This window comes from Brienomyrus brachyistius, chromosome 16, assembly GCF_023856365.1.
Source record: "Brienomyrus brachyistius isolate T26 chromosome 16, BBRACH_0.4, whole genome shotgun sequence".
NCBI lineage: Eukaryota > Metazoa > Chordata > Actinopteri > Osteoglossiformes > Mormyridae > Brienomyrus > Brienomyrus brachyistius.
Window position 1 is genome coordinate 7,139,978 of NC_064548.1, and position 24,664 is coordinate 7,164,641.

At 45.0% G+C, this 24,664-nt stretch overlaps 1 protein-coding gene across 1 annotated transcript in view; it reads left to right on the forward strand.

The window, feature by feature from the left end:
* Window positions 1–3,323: 3,323 nt before the first annotated feature.
* Window positions 3,324–24,664, forward strand: part of LOC125709743 (transmembrane protein 163-like) — a 38,461-nt gene continuing 17,120 nt past the window's right edge. Inside the window, exons 1-2 of the mRNA XM_048978494.1 lie at window positions 3,324–3,718; window positions 6,516–6,635. Coding sequence (XP_048834451.1) covers window positions 3,538–3,718; window positions 6,516–6,635 — 301 coding nt within the window. The 5' untranslated portion in view covers window positions 3,324–3,537. The remainder of the gene's footprint in view (window positions 3,719–6,515; window positions 6,636–24,664) is intronic.

A 24,664-nucleotide genomic window follows, 5' to 3' on the forward strand; every position in this document is an offset into this window, starting at 1 on the left:
TTCGATTTTCTCCTCCCCTGGTACGCCCTCTAGAACAACCCAATAACAGCTTACCAAATATAATTAACGATTCACTGCACTTCCAAAGTTTGACATTTTTAATTTATGTTATTTAATAATGGATGTAACCTGTCAGCATCTACAGTGAGCAAATATAGATGTAATAAATATACGGTATATACAGAAACAGTGAAGATGTATTGAGCTTGCAAAAATGAAATCTATTTCCCATGAAATTTATGCGCAGGGTTCCTGGAGCCGATGCCAGGAAACACAGGGCCTGGACCAGGGCATGCCCTGGATGGGATGCCAGTCCCTCACAGGGCATACACACGCAGGGGGAGGGGGTCCCCTGTTGGCCACAAACAGTCACTACACTAAATATTAACTAAACCCGTTCTTTATTTAGAAGGTGCTGAAGCAGCATGTGCTGCTACCTCATAGCAAGCTAACTAGCCACGATCTTCTCACTCTACTAATAAGCCGTTTATTTAGTTTTTGAAATATAGGGTAGGGGTGCAGGAGGCATGGTGGTGCAGCGGTTAGCACTGTTGCCTCACACCTCTGGGACCCGGGTTCGAGTCTCCGCCTGGGTCACATGTGTGTGGAGTTTGCATGTTCTCCCCATGTTGTCATGGGGTTTCCTCCGGGTACTCCGGTTTCCCCCCACAGTCCAAAAAACATGCTGAGGCTAATTGGAGTTGCTAAATTGCCCATAGGTGTGCATGTGTGAGTGTGCCCTGCGATGGGCTGGCCCCCCATCCTGGGTTGTTCCCTGCCTCGTGCCCGTTGCTTCCGGGATAGGCTCCGGACCCCCTGGAACCGAGTAGGATAAGTGGTTTGGAAAATGGATGGATGGATGGCTGGATGAGTTCTTCAGTAGGGCCCCTGAAAAAACAACCTTGCCCCTGTACACACACAGACACTGTTTCACACACAATTCATATGTGATTGGAATATGGGAGGATAGTCATGCAGACAAGCTCCACACTCACATACACAGAAAGAGGTGTGGGAATCAAACCCACAGCCTAGAGGATGTGGGGTTGTAGTGTCACACACCAGGCTACCGTCAGCCATAAGTTTCCATAAGAAACGTCTCGTGCTCCCTGATACGTTCAGAGCTCCATGGATCACAGTGACCCAGCACTGGATGAGCGGTTCCGAAAAGCACGTGGGTGTCGGGACGGTCCGGAAGCTTGTCACGGCTACTGAGCGCATGCAGCTCATGGAATACCACACACTGCACACTGCACCAAATCAGAGCACTCCGTGCTTCCGTTTCATATTACCGCAGCTTTTAAATGAACAGCTTCTCACATGAGGAAAATAAAAGCAGAGAGCAATCAGAGATGAATGTTGCAATGTGGGCATGGCAGACCTTCTGAGGGGGTTTCATAAGCCCCTTTCAGGTTAGGCTTGGCTGATGCTCTCAGTGATAACGTGGCCACGCCCCTTCACTGTCAGCCCCGACCCGACACCGGCTTCATGTCCTCAGACTGCTGAGATGGGACGTGGTATATTCCCGCCCCTGTGTTTCCATAGGCCTGAGTACACAGTATCCACATGAGAATCAGCACCTGATTGGCTGACAGTATCTGTCGGTCAGGGCCAGATGGCATCGGTGCTTTGCACAGGGAAAAGGGCACTTTTGAAGCAATTATTTGTTTTTGGTTGACTGCCCAAGGTTTAATTTGCATCAATTCACAATATTTTATATGTTATTTCCAAGTATATATGAAACAAAAATGTTATTTTTATCATCATCATCATCATCATCATCATCATCATCATCATCATGCAGACAGGACACAAGAACGTTAAAAAGTTAAATATTCAACAATAAGAAAATGAATTGGTACTCCATCTAAACAAGCCATGCCATATGCATGGACGACACATAAGAAAATTAAATAAAGTGAAAATAATTAACAAAATCCCAGTATTTAGTTGCTTCGCAATCAGTGAATACAGTGGTGCGGTGTTTTGAGGACTCTGGGACATACAATGGAAAAGTAAAGTAACTTTATGCCAGACTTGACAATAACTGTTTACACCACCTTTCGCAACAATGTAACCAAACGTTTCCCATAGTTATTGCTCAATCTCGCACTGTGTACAGTAGTCCCCCGTATCGGCGTGTGATGACTGATAACAGCCCGTATATAACATTTCAGGGTACATACGTATGGTAACGTTTAATCGATAAATTAAACACAATAAACTATCACCAACATTAAATACATTAATAATAAAGTACATTGCACATTATTATTCAGTACTGTACCATACTCTAATGAAATCGATTTAAACGTTTTTTTTTTCTATTTCTTAAGAGACGATATAGTAATGAAAAAATATCATGTATCAGGGGATGAAATGTATGCTTTTTATACACACCAAAAGACGAAGGAACAATGAAAAAATATAGGGTACTGTTACACATTTTTTCAGTGAAAAATATTGGCCCTACTTGTACATAACCCGTAATGATTAAAAAATGTTTAAAAATATCATATATCTTAGGTTATAGCCGGTACTGTAGCGTACGAACCCGCAGCAGCAGGGGGCACTATTGAGCTAGATAGTTGTGATAAGGTCAGTATCGATTGATTAATGTTCAAAGTAGCAAGAACAACATAAATGCTCCGAATGATGCTCCGCAATCTCCAAGTGGAGATTTATATATAATTCTGCATGCATATATGTTTCTTTAAATTAAAAGTACAGAATGTAACCGAATGGTCAGTCAGCTTCTTCAGCTCGCAGACTTTTTCAGCATCAGCACGAAAAAATTTAATAGGAATTGTAAAGGAGGGATCCAACAATAAAGGCACCCAGTTTTAATAAATTTCATTTGAATAGTTTGTATCATTTGATCACTAAGTCTAAATGTGTACTATAGAAACGGTTTCATTAGCTCTCATACGTTCAGCCCAATGGGAAGTCACTATGAAACCAGAAGTTACCAACAAACAGCATTATGATAATTTTGTTTGTTTAATTTTAATAATTCAGTTTTCAGCATGTTCAGACATAGATGGAATTTATCTCCGGTTGTCCTGGCTCTCACATGTGGCTACAGTAGACTAGATACACACACAGTTAAGACAAGGTAATGTACTGTATGCACCTACTGTGCGCTGTTTGTTTTTTCACACAGGGGAAAAAGTGTGATATGAAAAGCCTTCCCATGCCAGGAGACGCGCAGGGATCCGCACAGCGACGTGCCATCGGCGCGCTGCGCTGTCGGTGCTTCAAGCACGTAGCTGAGTGCCGAAGCCCGACACAGACTGAGCGCAGTCCGGCACCTCCCAGAAGCGGAGCTCACCTTAATGAACCCTGCCTGCTGCAGTCTCTGCTCTCTAGTTAGCGGCTCGGTGTGGGAGGGCGGGTCTGTCGTTTGATGCAGTGAGGGGCCGTGCCCAGAGCGGGTTTGCTCGCCCACTCCACTCCATCCGCAAGCTGGCCGGCTGCACTTCTCGCTCCCGTGTGAAATAATTTGAGATCTTTATCTGAAAGTGAAACTAAACAGCGATGACTGACTCTTTACCTCCAGAGAATTGTCCCGTGACAGACCGCTCCATCGTGGACCCGGTTCTGAACGGACAGTGTGCGGCTCCGGAGCATAACCCTACCATAACCACAAGCCAGGGCGACCCTGTCATTATTAACCAGGACCAGGAGATGAAGATAACTGACAGCATTGAAGGCCAAGGTAAATATCAACGCTTTACATTTAAATAACTCTTTCTTAACGAGGGCAAGTTATACTGGGGTGGAAATAGGAGGTATGTGAAAGCTGTTTGCCAAAATCTATTAATATGCTTATTAGAAGCGCATGCCACATAATATAACAGTTTATCAGTATACAACAATTGTGTACCATTGTATATAACAGCTGCTTGCTATGGTTGCAAGAGTCCGATGCAAGTGCTTCGTGCTCAGAATATACACTAAACATTTAAAAACTTTAAGTTTTTAAGTTTCTTTAGGCAATCGCATATATTTAGAGCAAATTTTAAACGAATACTAGGCTGTGCATTGATGTCATTGAGCAGAATTTTCATAGTTAAAACCATTGTCAAATCACCTAAGAAATTCAACCTGCATTTGCTGAAAATTACTTTTTTAACAATAAATAAAAACCGATTTTCTTTTTCATTTGTGACGTAATATACGTTTTACTTGTGCTTAATTTCATACAGTTAAATTATTTTTTTGAAAAACGTTTAGTGATAGAAGCGTCTTTTTTTGTGCATAAGCAAACCATATTCATTGCCCTTTTTAACTGCATGATACTTCATAGATATACGACTTCGGAAACGAGTTTAAAGAAGTGAAATTCTATGTTAAATAATTGCAAAGTTTAAATGTCAATGTCATGTTATGGATATGTTGTTCAAGTATTTTGTGAGAAATCCGTAGTGTAGTCTTATATATATATAGTGTAGGGGAACAAAGGTATTGACAACTCCTTGGTGCCAGAGTCCTGCATAAAATAAAAGCCAGTGATCTTACAACACCCTGAAATCTGCTTTTCCTCAAAGTGTCTAAAGCTGCATGTTTCACAACTGCTAAGGTGGTTTTAAAGCTACCTCCTTTCTTGTCAGTTCTTGCCAGCTATGAAGACTCAGCTGAAGATCTAAAGTCAAACTTCTGACAGTCAAAGAGCCCACAAAACACTGACTAAATGATTTCAAACTCGAGTGCATCACTCTCCCATGGAACTTCCACACGACAGAACACAAGTCTGAGAAGCTGTAACACGGCCAAAAACATCATGCTCTCTGATAACTGGATTCTTCATATAAACTGAGGCATCTTTGTGTATGAGAATACATCACAGTGAACTTGATTATGTCATCCTCAGATCTTCAAAGAGTGCGTAGCGCTGCTGCTGCAAATCTCTGCGTTTCCAGTCCTCCTGTCGGTTTGGCGCGTGTCTCCAGTGACGTGAACGGTGAAATGCTCTGGCGGAAGACCTGGTGACGTTCAAGGGATGTTTAGACGTTTCCATGGAGAATGATGATTTGCTCATCTTCTCTCGGCCGTCTTGTTTTGGTGAATGTGTGGATTCGGAGTGGGCAGGATTAGTGCCCTTGGACTCATTTAATTTTGGGGAAAGGACCACCCTCCTTGCATGGTGTCTGATCGAGCATCAGAGACCCCGGGCAGCATCTCGGTAATATAAGTGTAGGTCTCTAGCAGTGTCAGTCATGGTTGATACATAATTCATGTATATCTTTAAGTGGCTACTTGAGCATAGATCACTGTAGAAACTAGAATGTTGCCCCAAACACTTGAGTTTGACAACCGTGCTCAAGTGTTATTAGTCCATTGGTGGTATGGGAGCCTTGGAGTGTTGGTGGTAACTATCTCCAGCAAGATACAACCCTGTATGGGTCTCATTTTCCTCTCGCATCTCTGAGATTTCCAAATGACACAATCAGATATGAGTGTAGGCCTGTTCGTACTTCTCGCAATTCGTACATGTGGATGTGTCTGCCTGACATTTGTAACGTGAGTGATGTAAAGGCAGTTCTCAGGTTGAACGCTTGCAGCATCAAGATTTTGTGTCGGTGCAGCCCCCTACCTTTCCGGACATCACCCACTGTGCATGTTTGACACTAACACAAAAACACAAACAACATTGACGTGTTTGAAGAGCACCTACGCAAAGAAGTTTGGCAATATAGACATTTGTTTGATCTAGCCTATTTGACTTGACTTATTTGACTTGATTTAACTCAAAAATTGAAATCCAAAGTAAAATTTGAAATCCACAAAATAATTTATAAAGTGGAGCAGGAACTCGTTTGATGTAGTTATGAGAGTATTTGTCCTTTTGTAATTGATGGTTCACATTGTTTACCAGTTTCTAATAGACACACTTTGCAATCGTGATAAATATTTAATATATTTTTGTTTCAAATATCCATAATTTAAAATTCTGATACTTAGTTACCTGCTGTGTAAAGACTATAAAAATGCTTCACACATAGAAATGGCACATTGCAGTTTATTCCAAACACAAAAATATTAACAGATTGTATAACAGTCTCAGACAAATTCTAGTACTGTTTTACCAAAAAATGTAACCATCCAGAAGTCCTCTTTGGATTGCTGTTTCTTGCCATGACTCTGTTCCTTGACTCGTCTGGAAAAAAGTCATTCAATTGTGTCTTGCATTCAATGCAACATGTGTGACTCTACTTGCCTCTGGTAGATTTCCCCAGGCTGTAAGGTGCTGTTATAGCCTGTTGTGAAATGCCTGATGTTAAACAGTGCAAAATGACAGCCAACTTTTCTGAAAGCTCAAGAATATTATACTTTCCTCCTTCCATCCGTTCTGCTCATGTCTGGATTTGACCAGAAAAGTCTGAAAAGTTCCATGTCCGGAATCCCCTGGCGGATACGTGAACACAGTCCGCATGCAAAGGCGTATGTCCAGGCCTTGATGTATGTTTGACAAGGTTTGCATTCACTGGCCGTTCTCTCACTGCCCCCTGCAGGCCTGCTGGAGAGCAGCACACGCCTGAAGCCCCATGAGGCCCAGAGCTACCGGAAGAAGGCGCTGTGGGTGTCCTGGTTCTCCATCGCGGTGACGCTCGTTCTGGCTGTAGCATCGTTCAGTGAGTATCAGGCATGGAACTGGGTGATAGACATCAGGTCAAAGATGGAGGTCAAAGCAACACCCAAGCCCCTGATAAATGCAGGGCCATCAGCTGCCTGTCACTAATGACTTATAAATGACAGTTTGACAGATATCTAGACCATATTCCTGACAGGCAGCTGAGTCTCTAATAGATATACTTTGCAATTGTGATAACTGTTTAATATATTTTTGTTTCAAAAATCCATCATTTTAAATTCTGAGCAGACCCATGTGGACCCTATGCTTGATTTTCGGTTGGACAGCGGTTCAGGGTTCACTCTTCATGGGGGGGGGACAATCAAACCCAGCCAATCCAACCCCCTGGACCCGCTTAAATAGGTGTAGACCTCAACCTCCCCCAAAGCTCAACCCAACACTATGCCCTTGTCACTCATTATCAAGGTTCTCTGAAGGACCCATTTTGAAGGGTCTTCTCCTGCAGAATGGGACCAGAGTGGGAAAAAGGGTCTTTAAAAAAGGTGCTCGAAGGTTTTCGCTCTCCGGTACAGCAGCTGCTCTCTGCGAGAGCGAATTTACTAGTGTGGTTGTGAGGTCAGATATATAAAGCACTTTCCACTGCAGTAGATGAACACAAACATCTGGGCCCGAAGATGCAGCACATTACAGGTGCAGTGAAGCTGAAGGTATCAGTGAGTCACCATGGAGATAGAGGTGGGGTGCTCCCTCATTATAAAGAGGGATATCTCTTGGTCCTCTGGAGTGTTATGATGGGATACCTGAAGGAGAAAGTGTGTCATTTATGATTTACATTCAAATTTACTGATTCAGGAAACAAGAATTACTGCTCTGGTACTTACTGAAGCAAAGTGATGTGAAGATATTTAAGATCTGTATATATTTCAAAGGAAATCAAACATATACAGGCCCTCCTCACTTAACAACCTACTTCTTTATTAACTGCCCGGAGATATAACCAGCTGTCCAACCATTTGGTATCGTTTGCTGTATGAGAACTTTGGTCATGGAAGCACCAAGCAGTTAAAACAAAGTTATGAAGTTGGAGTTTCCTTTAGACCTTTTCTTATTCAGAATAAATTAAAATGATGTACGTCTACAGTATGCACAATGTACGTATATTAGAGCTGATTTTCTCTATTCTGTTTATTACAGTATATAGCATACTACTGTATAAACGTTTATAAATACACTAAAATATTATAAAAGGTGCAAAGGTGGCATCGAAACAATATCTAAAGATGGTTGACACAAACCCACTACCAGCACAGTGTGCTTGAAATGTTAGTACGGAGTGGATCATGGCTTCATCACCAATTCGCTTAACGACCTGGAACAGAGCTTGGCCGGTGTTTGGAAGATATGAGTTATTTATGTTTTATGTGCTATGGTTTATCTGTAAACATCCCTCCATCTTACAACTGCTTTCCCATTACAGGGTTGCAATGGGGTCTGTAGCCTGTCCCCGGCAGTGTAGGGCACAAGGCGAGGGGGGGGGGGGGGGGGGGGGGTACAAACTGGACGGCATGCCAGTCAAAAAGTCACACCATGGGAATTTCAGCAGGCCAGTAATTGAAAAGTTGGATTTGTGGGAAGTCACCAGTATACCCAAAGGAAACCTGCAGAGAGGGCGGGATTCAAACCCCTGGGGGTGCGGGAAGGTGGGGCTACACATCACCATGGCTACAGATCTGTGATGTATTTAGTTTCTTTTTTCCTTGGAAGATTTGAACAGCGCCAATTTCATATTGTTATGTTATTTACTCTGTATTCACTATTACGCCCATATTTCAGTGGAAAATGTGCTTGTGTCAGCATAGTGTGCTGCATAAGCTCCCCGGTGGGTTATTTCTGTACATTACACCGATCCTGGATCATGCCTTAATAATTTAAATGATCACAACCTATATTTATGCAGCAGAATCATCCAGACAGCTGTCTTAACGCTATCTCATTTTAATTCCAACAGCTTCCAGTGGGAAACGTCTGTTTGAGTATGTTAAAAGACAGCCCACTGGCCACAGCTGTGTTTTTAGGTGGTGTTCACTTTTTGGGCAGTCATGCGATTACTGAATCACTGAATCGGGTATCTTCGGGTATTTACATCATGGTAAATTACTGTCTCTTCTGTTTTATATCACTGTCGCTCTCCAAACTTGGCAATGCCTTTTCTGAGTCGGCCTTTTTGCAGTAGAAACCCGAAACAAGCTGGAACCCCGGTGTAAATAGTCTCTCTTCTCAGCTCGGGTACGGCTCGGGTACGGCTCGGGTACGGCTCGGGTACGGCTCGGGTACAGCTCGGGTACAGCTCGGTTCCTGTGTGCCAGTAGAAAAGCGGCAATACAGAGAGACTCTTCTTCAATGCAAAACAAACACATGTTGTGTCACCTTCACCGTAGGGCTGTTTACTTTCTTGCTAGAGTCCCTTTAGCATCCAGACTGCAATACAAATGACAGGGAGAGCTCATTGATGGGACCCTGACAAGGACACAATGCAAAAAGGATTAAACAAGTAGTCAGCATAGGGTAATTCGTCACACCAGTGTTTCCCAAGCCTGTCCTTGCAGACTTGCAGACCCATGTTTTAAATGTGGATTGTCGGACAGGGAGCTGGGAAGGAGCAAAAATCTGGACCGTCTGTGGGTCCCCGAGATCGAGATTGGGAAACGCGGCGGTAAACTCTCAAACCAAAACCTGAACAGTAATGCAGTGTTGCTGGGGTTTAGTGAGATTTTGGCTTTGACATGGCCGTTTGTGAGGACTGTTGCGTGGGAGCTTTGGAAAGCCTGAATGGCATGTAGCTGAATCTGTAGTCCGCGGACTTCCTGAGTGACAGTGACATGGCACATCTCCCGTCTGCATGCCAAAGGTCATGGAGGATATGCTGACCAGATGAATAAGAAAATATTTATGCTGATTTTTTGGTCCCAGTATGGGTTTGGACATGGGATTCCTGTAGTGAGGGCAGTACAGAAGTGGGTTTATCTTGGCGACCTTCAGGCGTGTTCCATACTCCCTTAAAACTGTTTTTAAATCATACGTGACTCCTTAAACCTTTTTTTCCTAGATCCATCTCTGAAAAAGTGGTCTTTAAATGGACAACATAACTCTGAAATCTGAAATAAGAATGATTTGAGTTTATTAAAATTTCCAGTGCTCGAAATATGCTGTTTAGGTGCTACAAAGAAACCATGCAGTGAAAATGAGCCCCTTGCTCATTGTGGGGGGGGGGGAGTTAATGGCCATCTGAGGCTGACGAGGCGAGCACATGCAGCCACTCCGCAAGCTACAGTTTGCCTTAATTACCATTGCAACCCCTCCCGGCCCCCAGCATCCAGCCTGAACATTACAACTCGTGTATAAATAAAACTGAGTTTGGAAAATGCGGCATGAGAAGGTAAATGTCGCTGTTAAAAGTAGAATACATTTGTCGATCTGGCAGCTTTCACATCATGTCTTCAAGAGTTGCTTGGATTTACTTATTTATTTGTGAATCACTGCTTTCATTGAGACGCAAGGGATCGCGGACAACAGTGCTCAGTTTGGTGGGTTTGGGCTCGTCTTATATAAAAATAATGTGCTAGAAGATTATGTTCTTTTGACGTTTATGGGAAATCATTATGATCATTTTGACAGACTTCAACGGTTTTTTATGCCAAATCAGGTCAGCCTTGGTATCTTGGCATTACAAACTCAAGGTTAATTGTCAGCATTATAGATAATTTATAAGATAAATGTTTATAAACAGTCAGCTGGGTCTATGCAAGGACAGCTGGTTGGCAGGTGATTGACAGTTGTTGACCTGTAACTATAGCAGGAGACGCTGGAGACCCTGCCAGCGTGTCCAGGAAGGCACCAGCTCCAGGCATGTTGGCAGGGCGCCCAACAGTGTCAGGCAGATGCATGGTAGGTAATTGGCATCAAGCTGCCCGCTTCTAAGCTGGGCCTGGGCAGCATGTGAGGTGCCTCGGGGTTGCTGAGGGCCACTCCAGCATGGTGCAATGTGCCCCAGGGGGTGGTGCCATGCAAAAAGGATACTGCAGCTGTTAGCACCTGCAGACAGCGCTCAGGACATCGAGCCATGTGGAGAAAATCGTCTGCCAAATAATTAAAGGGGAAGGTCACTTAAAGGTGAACGTCACGTCTTGACCTGTTTAAAGCAAGCAATATAAGCAAACAAGTGCACTACCAATTAAACATTTTTGCACACACTGAGATTTTCCGCATTTGTATATTACTCACTTAACATTTACTAAAAATACACTCAATATTCTTTGCTACATTTTTACAGTATGTTCACCATCTGAGTACCTTTATTAGCAAGAAAGTATAATATCTTCGATTCATCAAAGGAACCTCCTCTTGCTGTTATAAGAGCAGGGAAAATTCAAGACATTATTTCTGCAAGGGGCATTAAGTGCTGATGTTTCATGAGATGTCATCACAGAGCCAGTTAGGATGTCGTAGGATGTTAGACATGCACTGTTAAATTCTCTTTCCATATTATAAGAAACTTATTTGACTTATATTTTCATATATAGTTGTTCACACAACTGTCCAATGCTTAACAAGAGTAAAACATTTCATGAAATAGTTTATGAAATAAATGGAAAAGTGGTAAAGACCTCTGGTGTGAAAAAATTTTGACCGGTAGTTTATATGTGTATTTGCTTTCATTTCAACAATATATGCGAGCACCACTCAGAAATACATGATTGAAAAAGACATTAGGAATGCTGCAGGTATGACAATGAATAGCGATGTTCTTGCTGAATGTGGATCGCGCAGATGCGAATCACAAACATAAAGGAATCAGGGTGAGGATGACTGATTTGAGCCAATTACTGCTGCCGATGTGACTCCCTGCCAGCGGGAGGAGGCGGAGAGGTGGCTGCAAGGCCTGAGAGCTGCCCTCTGATCAAAGGCTCCAGGCCTGGCCTGGTGCTCGCTGTCTTGCAGCCCCACGCCACTGCGCAGGCAGCTGTGCTCCCTGCGCTTCTGAATTATTCACGTGTATTCGGCACGGATGGATGATGCGGCTGCCACTGCTGAGGATGCCGCCGACGTCGAACGTGTTCCTCTGTGTCTTAGTATATACTGATTTGGCCCAAAAAGTAACATGTATTATGCAGTATGCAAAAAATATGAACTAAAGATGAGCTACATGTCACTGTGATTTTGATCAATTTATCTAGATCTGATTATGAGTAGTTATGGTTTGCTATTTATTTATTAATATATTTAATTCTTTTACAGTATGTGTATATATGCATAGTTGTTTGCCCGGATTGCTTTGTCATTTTATTCATTCATGTAATTGACTACACATTTCAATGTACCTGACCTTTCAATACACATCGGGCTCAATAGATGGGATGCTTTAGCTAACTGTTTGGTTATTATTTTTAATAATTTTATTTGAAGTAAGCACAAAAACCCTGTTTTAAAAGCTGCCTTGTCCGTGGGTAATAGTTACTATGGATTTAAAAGGCTTCCCTTTTAATGTAAAAGCACAGCATACTACAAAACTCTTATGAAACAGCTGACATTCTGGGTACTACACTGACTAACAGCACACAGTATACAGTATATACTGGGTACAGTATGCAGTATGCCATTTGCAGTACACAGTTTTGAAAACATAGACACACAAAGAGATACATACAGAGACATACAGACCACAGTTTTGGATTTATCCATCCATCCATCCATCCATCCATCCATCTGTTCATTCATCCATTCATACATAGATACATAAATACATACTTCCTTATTAGCATATCAGGGATTTACACTGAACAAAAATATAAACGCAACACTTTTGTTTTTGCTCCCATTTTTTATGAGATGGACTTAAAGATCTACAATTCATTCCAGATACACAATATTACCATTTCTCTCAAACATTTCTCACAAATCAGTCTAAATGTGTGATAGTGAGCACTTCTGCTTTGCTGAGATAATCCATCCCACCTCACAGGTGTGCCACATCAAGATGCTGATCTGACATCATGGGTAGTGCACAGGTGTACCTTATACTGCCCACAATAAAAGGCCACCCTGGAATGTGCAGTTTTGTCTCACAGCAAAATGCCACAGATGCCACAAGCATTGAGGGAGCGTGCAATTGGCATGCTGACAGCAGGAATGTCAACCAGATCTGTTGCTCGTGCATTGAATGTTCATTTCTCAACCATAAGCCGTCTCCAAAGGCGTTTCAGAGAATATGGCAGTACATCCAACCGGCCTCACAACCGCAGACCACATGTAACCACACCAGCCCAGGACTTCCACATCCAGCAGGTTCACCTCCAAGATCGTCTGAGACCAGCCACTCAGACAGATAATGCACGGCCCCATGTTGCAAGGATCTGTACACAGTTCTTGGAAGCTGAAAATGTCCCAGTTCTTGCATGGCCAGCATACTCACCGGACATGTCACCCGTTGAGCATGTTTGGGATGTGCTTGACCGGCGTATACGACAGCGTGTACCAGTTCCCACTAATATCCAACAACTTCGCACAGCCATTGAAGAGGAGTGGACCAACATTCCACAGGCCACAATTGACAATCTGATAAACTCTATGCGAAGAAGATGTGTTGCATTGCATGAGGCAAATGGTGGTCACACCAGATACTGACCGGTTCCGAGTCCCCAGACCCCCAATAAAGCAAAAAACTGCACATTCCAGGGTGGCCTTTTATTGTGGGCAGTATAAGGTACACCTGTGCACTACCCATGATGTCAGATCAGCATCTTGATGTGGCACACCTGTGAGGTGGGATGGATTATCTCAGCAAAGCAGAAGTGCTCACTATCACACATTTAGACTGATTTGTGAGAAATGTTTGAGAGAAATGGTAATATTGTGTATCTGGAATGAATTGTAGGTCTTTAAGTCCATCTCATGAAAAATGGGAGCAGAAACAAGAGTGTTGCGTTTATATTTTTGTTCAGTATATGTACAGTTTTAAAAAATGATTTACTAATTTCTGGTGCTTGACACTTCATTCGAGCTGCTTGCCTTCCGCTGGACCTTCGAGCAGTGATGAGTTTGAGTAGCTTTGTGTCTTTGGGGTCCCCCCCCCCCCACGCTGTTGCTGTTGTCATCCTGAGTGACGACAAGGGCATTAAAGGGTTTGGATGGAGATGGACGTGGGGTGCTGGGGCTTTCAGGCGTCCTGCTCCGATCCATCCCCCCCCCACCAGGACACTTCTTGCTGAGGTCCTTCCGCACCAGCTGTTACTTTCGCAAGTGCTCTTCATCAGCTCTTCCCGTCCACACAGTCCCGCTGCCATCAAGCACCTCCCCCTGGAGACGGCAGATAGGCTCACACCCCCACTGCCTACCTTACCCCAAAGAGCTCCTCAGTCTGTGATTTATGGATGTGCCTGCAAAGCCAAACACCAAAGGCAACAGAAGGCAAACCTCAAAAATAAACACCAAAGGCAAATATGCTCTGTTTTGCTTTAAAGGACAATTTCAAGCCACTGCATCAGAATGTCTGCAAAAAGTAGTGGATTCTAGAAACAGAACTGCAGAGAGCTCACAGCTTGCGGTACTGTCCAAATCCAGTCATTTGCTTTAACCACATAACCAGCACTGGGTCACTGAGAATCTGGAGCCCGTCCCAGAAACACAAATTTTGAAGAACGCACCAGCAGGGTTTGCTTGGATGATGTCGTGCTGCTTTTTCTGACGCTGGAGCTTGAGAAGCTACACTGTGACTCAGGGCAGATAGTCTGGTCAGGCCTCTGGACCAAGCGTTTGCTCATGCCTAGCCGGCCTGACAGCGCCTTGTATAACCACTGTCAGCCCACAGACCTGAACCAGAGACTGGCCATAGCAAGGAAGGGGCCATTTGCACATGCTGGCTGCAGATTCGATTCTTCTTGTCCCGCTTGGTACGTTTGACTGAAAAACATGCTCTTCCCAGAGTTCTTAAATATACTGATGATTTTTAATGCTGTAAACGATAAGCAGGGCAGTCATGCTACACACAGCTCTGACTCTGCACATTTGGACATAATGGTCCGGTCACTCTGTGCCTCTCGCTTGTTTATTTAACTCGACTCTGTGATAATGAGTCCAAACAGCTTGTGGCTTAAACAGCAGTTGGAGAATTTGAAGCCCAGGTCAAAATGAACAATTCACAGGTCCATATTGACTTAGATGTCACCTTCTACAGCACTCACTCCACTTGACTATTATATTACTTTCAGAATTGAAAACCTCGTGTCCAGTAGACACAAGCCTGGGAAGAACCTACACTGAGGTTTATGTAAGCAGTCTGGTCTTAGTGAGAATTATTCCAGGTTACCGGAACTGTAATAAGGCAGAACTAAGCCTAGCCAGATCCTCCTCTCTGATTCCTTCACGTGAATATTACGTAACATTATATAATGTTTGAAGGAGGGAGTCTCAGCTGTCTGTAGATACATCTTCTGTGGTTCCCCCATCAGTGTGAAAAATGATGCTTGTTTATATCAGGATTAATGGTCACATGGGGAACTTCATAAACTGTGGAGGGGAGCCACAGTCAATCTTCATAATCGGCCCCTTGCTGGTGTATTCTGGCAGGCATTAGTGGGGATGGTCTTCGTGTTATAGTCTAGTGGTGGAAATCCGCTGCCGGTGTGGTATCCAAACCCTGAGAAAAGTAAAATTCAAAATAAGATCTCTTCTTTGTCCAGCCTACTTCTCCTGTAACTAAGCCCGGTTTAACATCAATATGAGATTTTGTCCATTTTCTCATACTTCTTGATTTCAGCTCCTGAGACATAGCCTTTCTCTCGTCTCAAGCCGATCCCAATTTAACATCTTATAATGCTTTTGTTCCCTCTCACTACACTGAAACTCATATGCCTGAAATAATCAGTTCTTCAAGTAACAGTAAGATCCAAAAGATTGTCATATGAATGAGCCTGCAGATATACACAGTATCACTAATGTGTCTGAGTGGTCAAATGAAAGACCCTGTGTAGCCTTCGAGCACAGAACTGCTGCTATCTGCTTTTGTTATTCTCCTGCTGGACAGGATCATTTGTCTTAGATTGATTTATTCTTCTGCTCTTTATTTCTCTTAGGGGGGGCTTCAGAGAAAAAGGTCCGAATTCATTAATCTGTGATTTATTTCTGATGAGACAAAAACAAACACTATTGTATACAGCAAGATTTTCTTTTGGGAAGGTGGGAAGTATTCGATATGTGTACTTGACCGTTCTTGTAAAAATCAGTAAAATCCCAGGATGTCATTTCGGCCCCAAGTATAAAGGATGCATCGGTTGCCTCCGGATGCGATCAAAAGAATAAAAATGACAGTCAGAGACTGTGCATCGGGGACAGCAGTAAACATTTTATAACCCAGTATATGCTGAGCTCTACGCCCATTTCGGCCATCCTGGGGAATTTTCCGGAAGCACCACAGTGCTTGGTTCAGAAGGCACTGTGCACACAGTATCACTTTGTGGGTGTGAGAATCCGCCGGCGTCTGTGCTCTGTATTCCCGCATGAGCTGGTGCGTGGGGGTGCTGGGGTACGAGCGAGCCAGGCTGCCAGACCCCAAGCCCCCAGACGAATTGCAGCCTTCGCAAGAGCCAATTAGCAGTCTGTCAGCGGCGCATTCTGCGCTCATGCGTGGCGGACTCATTTGTGCTTCGTCTGACGGCGGTCGATGCATTCTTTTCCCCTGAACGAACAGGCAGATGTAGAAGGGTGGCCGTCTTTGAACGTCAATAGAGGAGCCCAGTGTCTCCATCTTCTGAAAAGAGGGGATCCTCCAGTAGCATGTCACACGTTGGGCTTGGTAGCTTGTAGGCAGCATCTCATTGCATCAAGCTACTGTCTGAAATCATGTCTTGTTATAAAGTCACGTATTGATAAAATCATTTTGCCACATTGCAGGACACATCCGGCAGTTTTGGTTTTCAGAACATGTGGAACCCGATGGGGGTCAACTGAAACTAGACATGCCAAACAGTACGGCCCAGTGGTGGAAACCTTACGAGGGTGATGGTAGTTTGTTGCCCGGGGAAAGAGAGCGAATTTGAAGGTGGCATGTGCGCTCGCAAATCTGCGTAGCTGCCGGCGAACCTCCAAGACCCTCATGAGGGTCACCTGAACTCACAAGCTTGGTCTGACACAAAGCAGCTCTTTCTGAAGGTGCGGAAGGAAACCAGGACCTACAATCAGAAGCTATGCTTGTGCATCTTGCCATTAGCTTTATAAGATTTTATCGTGTCAATCTATAAATGACTTTACAAGGCAAACCAACTGAACATCAAACTGTAATATTAATGATTTAGTCACAAGTCATTTGTATCTGATATGATGCTCCGGCAGATGGAGGGGGCCCAGCACTGTATAGGGGCACCTGAATATTAAACGTCCTCAGTTTTTTTTTTTTTGGGGGGGGGGCACCCCCTTCCCCACGGGGGGCCCAGCCTTTTTAACTATGCTGAGCATTTATTAATAGACTAACCCAGGGATCTCCAACTCTGGTCCTGCAGAGCTACTATCCAGCTCTAGCCACACCAGCTCTCAGGCAAACACCAGGAACAGGTGTGGCTCATCAGAAGCCAAGTGGGACAGAAAACCTACTGGATGGTAGCTCTCCAGGACCGGAGTTGGAGACCCCTGGACTAAACCCTCACAAGCCATTAAACACAAATAAATTCATTTCAGATTGTGGAACTGTAAATTTCTATTATATGCTCAATTTTAAATGTCATACATGTAGGTTTTGATAATATTTAATCAAAAATATCTTGCTGTGTGGTTACAATCGAAGTGTGACATCCGATCCAAAATCCGGTTCAGTGCCTACCTGCCGCCCACCTCCCCATAGTCCCGCCCACCTCCCCCCGGCCGCGCAGACTTCCCCATGACCCCGCCCACCTGTCCATGACCCATATGTGGGATCAGCCATACCTACCATCAGCGCATTTAGGCTCGTCCTGAGCAGCGGCTCCTTCTTCAGCTGTGTGATTTGCTTCTTCCTAGCCAGTCTGTTCTCTTGGTCTGGCTTGGTGGGTTTTTGAATCTGTTTCTAATCGCTTCATTCTGAGGTTTAATTTAGTTCTGTGATTTGGATTTATTGTTGGTTCAGACTTTTGGTTCATTCTCTGGGCTCTGGTTCAGTTCTGGGTTCGGTTTAGCACCTCGCAGTCCGGAGAGGCTCCCTGCCATAGAGCACAGGACTGAAGGCATTGCGGGGGTGTACTTCAGTGTGTGCTATTTTGCCTGACACTGTATTGTACTCAGCACCCTCTTAATAAACCCAATTTTCTTTATCTCTCTTGTTGCTCTGACACAAACTAATGTTCTGGAGTTTGAAGCTAATTAATGTCCAGTGTATCATCCTAGGAACAAGATGTCTGCCCCTGTCCGACTGCAGACCAACTTTGTAAAGACCTTTTGGGTCTCCAGGTTGATACAGCTGAAATGCTGACAAATGAGACCTGTGCTGGAGCCTGGTATCGCTTGCAGCTTTTGGGAGAGATGGATGGTCTGCATAAGTGATGTGACTGGGAGCCTCGACTGCAGGACCGCATTCATAAATACTGCTCTATTCGCGGGGGATGGGGTGCTCTAGTCTATTTGAGTTATGTGCACGTTTCTCCTCATTTGCACACATATTCATCTAGATTGCCAAAGTCCTTCTTGAAGAATGCAGCTACACGACATGGTGAGATTGCTAACAGAGAGGGTTGAAATGGCATCATCGTGTCAACTTCACTTGGTTCTGCTAAGGTTGCGCCTCTGCGTTGGGTCACACGAAGATCACAACAGCAGTGTCCACAGTGATCCCCAAACACGCAGACGTGCTTTGGGTCGTGCTGTCTCTCTCAGGGGTCACAGGGCTGGAGCACAGGGCTCCGCAGTCGGAGTACAGCACGGTTACGAAGGTGCTGGGGTTCCCTACAAGCCTTTTAGCGTTCAGCGCTGGTGTTCAGGGCCTCTGAGTACCGCAGTGCCTAAAGCTCTCCAGTTGTGGTCAGACTGTGTAGTGCTGGGCTGATTTGGGAGCAGCTACTCCATGGCTGCTGTCATGAACACTTACAGAGAAGTTGGTCGTGCTGGGGCTGCTAGTGGAGGGACTGAATTAGAGGTAAAATGTGACACATGCTGCTAGGTCTGCCCTCATTTATAATCGATGTAATGTCTATAGCCATCTCCAGGGGGCACCATACTCGAAATGACAGGCCCAGCCAGTGGGAAGGTTCACAAAGAGAATTATTGACACGGTGCAGTACTCCTGCAGCACAAACCTTCTGACTGAGAGAAACCACAAAAGATCCGTTTCATTGGCTGAATCGCCAGACTGGGCTGCTTCATTTTGACCTGCATTCCAAGTTAACCAGCCACCCAGATGCTTACATTAAATTACATTCCGGCGTTTCCAAAGAAGCAGACGATCACGGTTGTTGCTGGAGAGGGGTAATGGTGCTGCAGCCTGCCGCGATTATATCCAGAGTAACTTTTTTGGGAATTCAAACAGTTCTTGAAACATGGTAGCTGAAAATAGGAGTGGCACGGTGTTGCAGGGATTAGCACTGTTGCCTCCTGCCTCTGGGATTGGGATTTGGGTCTCCACCCCTGCCTTAGGAGCTTGAAGGTTCTCCCATGTTGTTGTGAGGTTTCTTCTGGGTTTCCAGTATGGATGAAGGAAAGAAATCATCAGCTATGGACAACAGACAACAAAAAAGCACACGTAGCTTTGATATGCTTTGGTGCGCAATGCAAGACAACATAGATAAATAACCTTGAACTACGGCAAACTAAAGCCTAGTGTAATTTTCACTTTTCTGCATGCCGTTAGTGTCCATGTGTGATCATGGGTGAGGACTTCAGCATACATGTGTCCGGAAATGCAGACAGTTCCAGTCGGTGCATGTACATAGCGATGATATTAAAGTAGACTGGCAGACTGTCAATCTGACTATCCAAAAAGTCCACTAGGCCCAAAATCTGGGTTGCACAGGCACAGTGCACACGGACACTCCTGGTGACGATACTTACGTCTCTGGCACTATGTGTGTAATGGCATGCGGACAGTTAAGTACGATACCGGACTTTGAGCACAAGCACTGAGTCACATTAAGGACAGCAGGTCGACGGCTTCCCAGGGATAAATACTTGAATTGCATTCTAGTGCATAAAGCCCTCATTATATCTAAAAATGCCCATTTCCTAACAAAGTGTAACACAGACTTGCAGTCATATGGTCAGATGAGTCATCCTCCTCGACAAACGGACGAGTGAACATGCGGTGACTGCCAAAAGTAACCTATGGGCTGAATTGCTAGCTCCCACGGTGTAGTGATCTGGCAGCTCTGCAGTGGTGCAGGATGCAATTCCCTGGCATGAATGAGGCCCATTCAGCCTATTAAGAGACGAAGTAAATGCTAATCTAAACCATTTGGGCATCGTGTTCATTCCACAGTGAAGCATGCCTATACTGGTCTATACTGGTGAGGGTGGATGACAGTGCTGTCTTCTCTAGGGCGTGTGGGGTCATGGAATTTGTTGATGAGCATGTAGATGATGTTAAACATACATCATCCAGGCACCAGACATTGGTACTAAATCTAACCCAGCAGAGCTCCAGACATGGGCCAGTCACACCCGATTTGAGAAGCTGTTACTTTTGAAAATCAACAGGGTTTCTCACTCTGGTCCTTGGATGCTCAAGAAAAGCTAGTTTTATTGTCCTAGGCAGGATGGGTTGACCTGCAGGAACAAACAGTTTCATTCTTTTGCTGGAAGTTGCTAAGAGCACGGCTGTAGGAGAGGAAGCAGGAGGTGACACACATGTGGCTCCTGGGGAATTTCATTAAGAATGAATCCATTTTTCCACTCGTTGCATCTCAGCAAATCACCGACTCGCAAGAAGAAGCTATTAACTCCACTTCTAGCAGATGTCCCTGCGTAACGATTTGTTTGCCAAGCAGAAACCACTGAAGCATCTTCCACGGTCTGTGCTGTTGAATTCCACCCTCTCCAAGTCAAATATAAAATTTTTATTTTTATTTAATGTCTGTTATTGTTATGATTGTTGTTTCTGTGTCCTCCTCCCCGTTTGTTTTAAAAATTGCCCAGCGCTTTCGAACATGCCAGACGGAACAGTTGTGCTTTGGTCTTGTCCACAAGGCCCAGAGGACTGAGCTGAAGCTGACCAAAGTGTATCTCTGACTCACCTTTGGACCACGCTGCTGCATCTCCCCTGCACGGGTGTCACTAATGGTCCTGTCCCCCTTCATAGTTTATGACAGAGCTTCTGTGTTACCACGGTGACAAAAAGGTTCCCCCAGAAGTCATCGTGGTGCAGCTGAACAACACACTGTAACAGCTCTGTGTCTAGTCTCGGGAGCCACGTAGAGAAACATGGTTTAACTGCAGTACAGTCAAATAAGGACTGATGCAGTGTCTTCAGTGACAGCCCTGGCTGTATGAAAGGAAGAGCAGTTTATAGCTTTATAATTTTACAGGTTATAATCCTTAGTAATTTGATGATTCCTTCTAGCAGCTGAACAGGACAGCAGACTAGAGTGTGCAATGATCATCCTGCCTGCCTTCGAATAAGAGCCAGTTCTACACAATGAAACGTGATGTCCTCTGCCCTTGGAAAAGCGACTGTCGCCTTTGCCATTGGAAACGATCAAGTGGCTTTAATATCGGTAGATGTAGCTAAGTGTGTGACCCATGTCTTTGTTATCTTTCGGCTCTGGTTCACAGCACCATGAGCCACTTAGATCACAGATTCAGGATAGCGGTTCCGGGAAGTCCAGATGGCCGCCATTGACAGAAGGTTCTGGGCAGATCAGAGCTCATTCGGCATGGCCGTCCCAAGTCGTCAGCCTATACCACGGAATTAATTTTAATTGCTCCTTGCCGGCTTTCAAAGCGGCAGTGGGGAAATCGTCATCCTCGCTGTTCCTCACAGGGGAGCGGCGTCTGACTTCTGACAGCTGCTGTGTCGCTGTTTCGTTGCCTTTCGCGCCCCTCATTTGTGATTCTGTGTCGGACTCACGCGCATGCAGCCGCCTGACAGGAGGACAGGTTGTGTCATGCCTTCTCCCCGCATCTGCGCCCCCCCCCTGGCGTCGCTGGGTTTTTTTGTCTTTGATGTCCTGCCCTGGACGCAGATCTCAGGAGCTTCGCCAAACCCAGCGTTGGGCACCAGCATCAAGTCGATGTCTGACAGGCTAACAAAGCACTTTCGGTGCTTTGAAGGGAACATAGAATATTCTATAAAAACACATGTGTAAAATATACATTTTTTTGCAAACTCCAGCCTGGCTCTTCCCTGCTTCTCATAGATGAAGGGCTTCTTCTTTGCTTCATGGGTCTTCAGTCGTGCTTGTAGGAACTTGTTATGAATTGCCCTAGCAGTTCGTAACGGCACACCGCTTAGTATTTCTTGTTCTTGTTGAAGGTCAATTGAATCCTCTGATTTATGAGACACTGCCGGATGAGTTGACGGCCATCTCTGGCATTAGAAAGTTGCTTCTGCCCACTACAAGGCTGGTTTTTGGTTATTGTCAGTGTCTCTTGGTTCACGTTGTTCTTGTGTACTGCTGTCTTAGAAACTTTGAGCCTGGAAGCTGCCTGCCGTGCAGTGTAGCCTTCTGCCAGCAGAACCAGGATTAAGCCAGGATTAAAAAAATGCTAATTTTTAAAAAATATATTTTCTCTTTATTTTTTCCAGAGCTGTAAATCTCTAAAAGGCAAGCCATTATTTTCCATTTTATGCACCCATAATACAAAATGCCCTCATGTATTGTCCAGGATGGTACGACAAACCTATGCCATTCTGGCTTTGACAACCTGCTCCCCGTGTTTCACGACATTATGACGCAGACACTCACACTTAGTGGCCTAAAATGGGCGCGTCCCCGACACGCTGAAATGCAGCCCTGCTTTTCTTGGCCTTCTCTCTTCGCGGAAGAGCACAGTACAGAAATGGAGGTGTGATATCGCTTCTCCAAGTGGTTTTATGTAACAACAGTCGTGTTGACAAAATGCTATGCATGGGCTCCGTTTCTTGTTTTTGTTTCAAAAATAGAATTCATAGTTACTGTAAGATATTTAAGACTTTGTTAGACTTCACTACAGTAGCTTTTCGACAAACTGATACTTCCATTCCGTATCTTGAAAATGGGGAGAGCCTATTCAGTCTTTGATGGTCTCTTTAATGGCTTTGGTTAACTTCTGCTGTAGTATAGATAAGCTCCGGCACCTTCCTTCCATTTACATACAAAACAAGTCTTGCTAGATTGAGAACGGTAACTGCACATGGGCAAACCTGATATGAACAGGATGTGGTATGTCTAACAGTTTTCTGGATCTTTCCAGAATAAATACTGCATGTATATTATGCATGTAGAGTGGTACCTCAGTATTCGTCCATTTTGGAATAAGTCCAATTTGGTGTACGTCCTGTTGCAAACAAAAAATTGCTTGGTATACGACCTTTGTTTTGAATACGATTCACGTGCTAGAACTTGTATGGGTCAAAATGAGTTACGACGCCACGCGCTACCCTGGTTTACCTCTCTCGAGACAAAGCCATGACTGCCCACGAGCGTCAGTACGCCAGTTGCAACCATTCAGTGAACAACTCGTGCTATAACTCTCTTTTCATTTATTTAATCTAATTGCTTGTATGTATGTATTTTAGTATTAAGCAGTGTTTATGTTATACAACCCCTTCAATCTACAACATGCCAATAACAACAGGATTTTTTTTTATGGGAACGGATTAATAATTTTCCCTTTATTTCTTACGGGAAAAATTTCTTTGGTATACATCCTGTTTGGTGTAAGTCTAATGATCTGGAATGGATGAAGGACATATACCTAGGTACTACTGTACTTAAAATATGTAGTAAGATATCCAGCTCTGTCTCATGCAGATAGGAAAACATTTATGCATCCCGCTGTATACTTTCAGCAATTCTCACTCCTCACCCACATTACGGTGGGGCTCCCCCCTGCTGACACGCTCCTCACACACATTACAGTGGGGCTCCCCCCTGCTGACACACTCCTCACACACATTACAGTGGGGCTCCCCCCTGCTGACACACTCCTCACACACATTACAGTGGGGCTCCCCCCTGCTGACACGCTCCTCACACACATTACAGTGGGGCTCCCCCCTGCTGACACACACATTACAGTGGGGCTCCTCCCTGCTGACACGCTCCTCACACACATTACAGTGGGGCTCCCCCCATGCTGACACACTCCTCAGACACATTACAGTGGGGCTCCCCCCTGCTGACACACTCCTCACACACATTACGGTGGGGCTCCCCTCTGCTGACACACTCCTCACACACATTACAGTGGGGCTCCCCCCATGCTGACGCACTCCTCACACACATTACAGTGGGGCTCCCCCCTGCTGACACGCTCCTCACACACATTACAGTGGGGCTCCCCCCTGCTGACACACACATTACAGTGGGGCTCCTCCCTGCTGACACGCTCCTCACACACATTACAGTGGGGCTCCCCCCATGCTGACGCACTCCTCACACACATTACAGTGGGGCTCCCCCCTGCTGACACACTCCTCACACACATTACGGTGGGGCTCCCCCCTGCTGACACACTCCTCACACACATTACAGTGGGGCTCCCCCCTGCTGACACACTCCTCACACACATTACAGTGGGGCTCCCCCCTGCTGACACACTCCTCACACACATTACGGTGGGGCTCCCCTCTGCTGACACACTCCTCACACACATTACAGTGGGGCTCCCCCCTGCTGACACACTCCTCACACACATTACAGTGGGGCTCCCCCCTGCTGACACACTCCTCACACACATTACGGTGGGGCTCCCCTCTGCTGACACACTCCTCACACACATTACAGTGGGGCTCCCCCCTGCTGACACACTCCTCACACACATTACAGTGGGGCTCCCCCCATGCTGACGCACTCCTCACACACATTACAGTGGGGCTCCCCCCTGCTGACACGCTCCTCACACACATTACAGTGGGGCTCC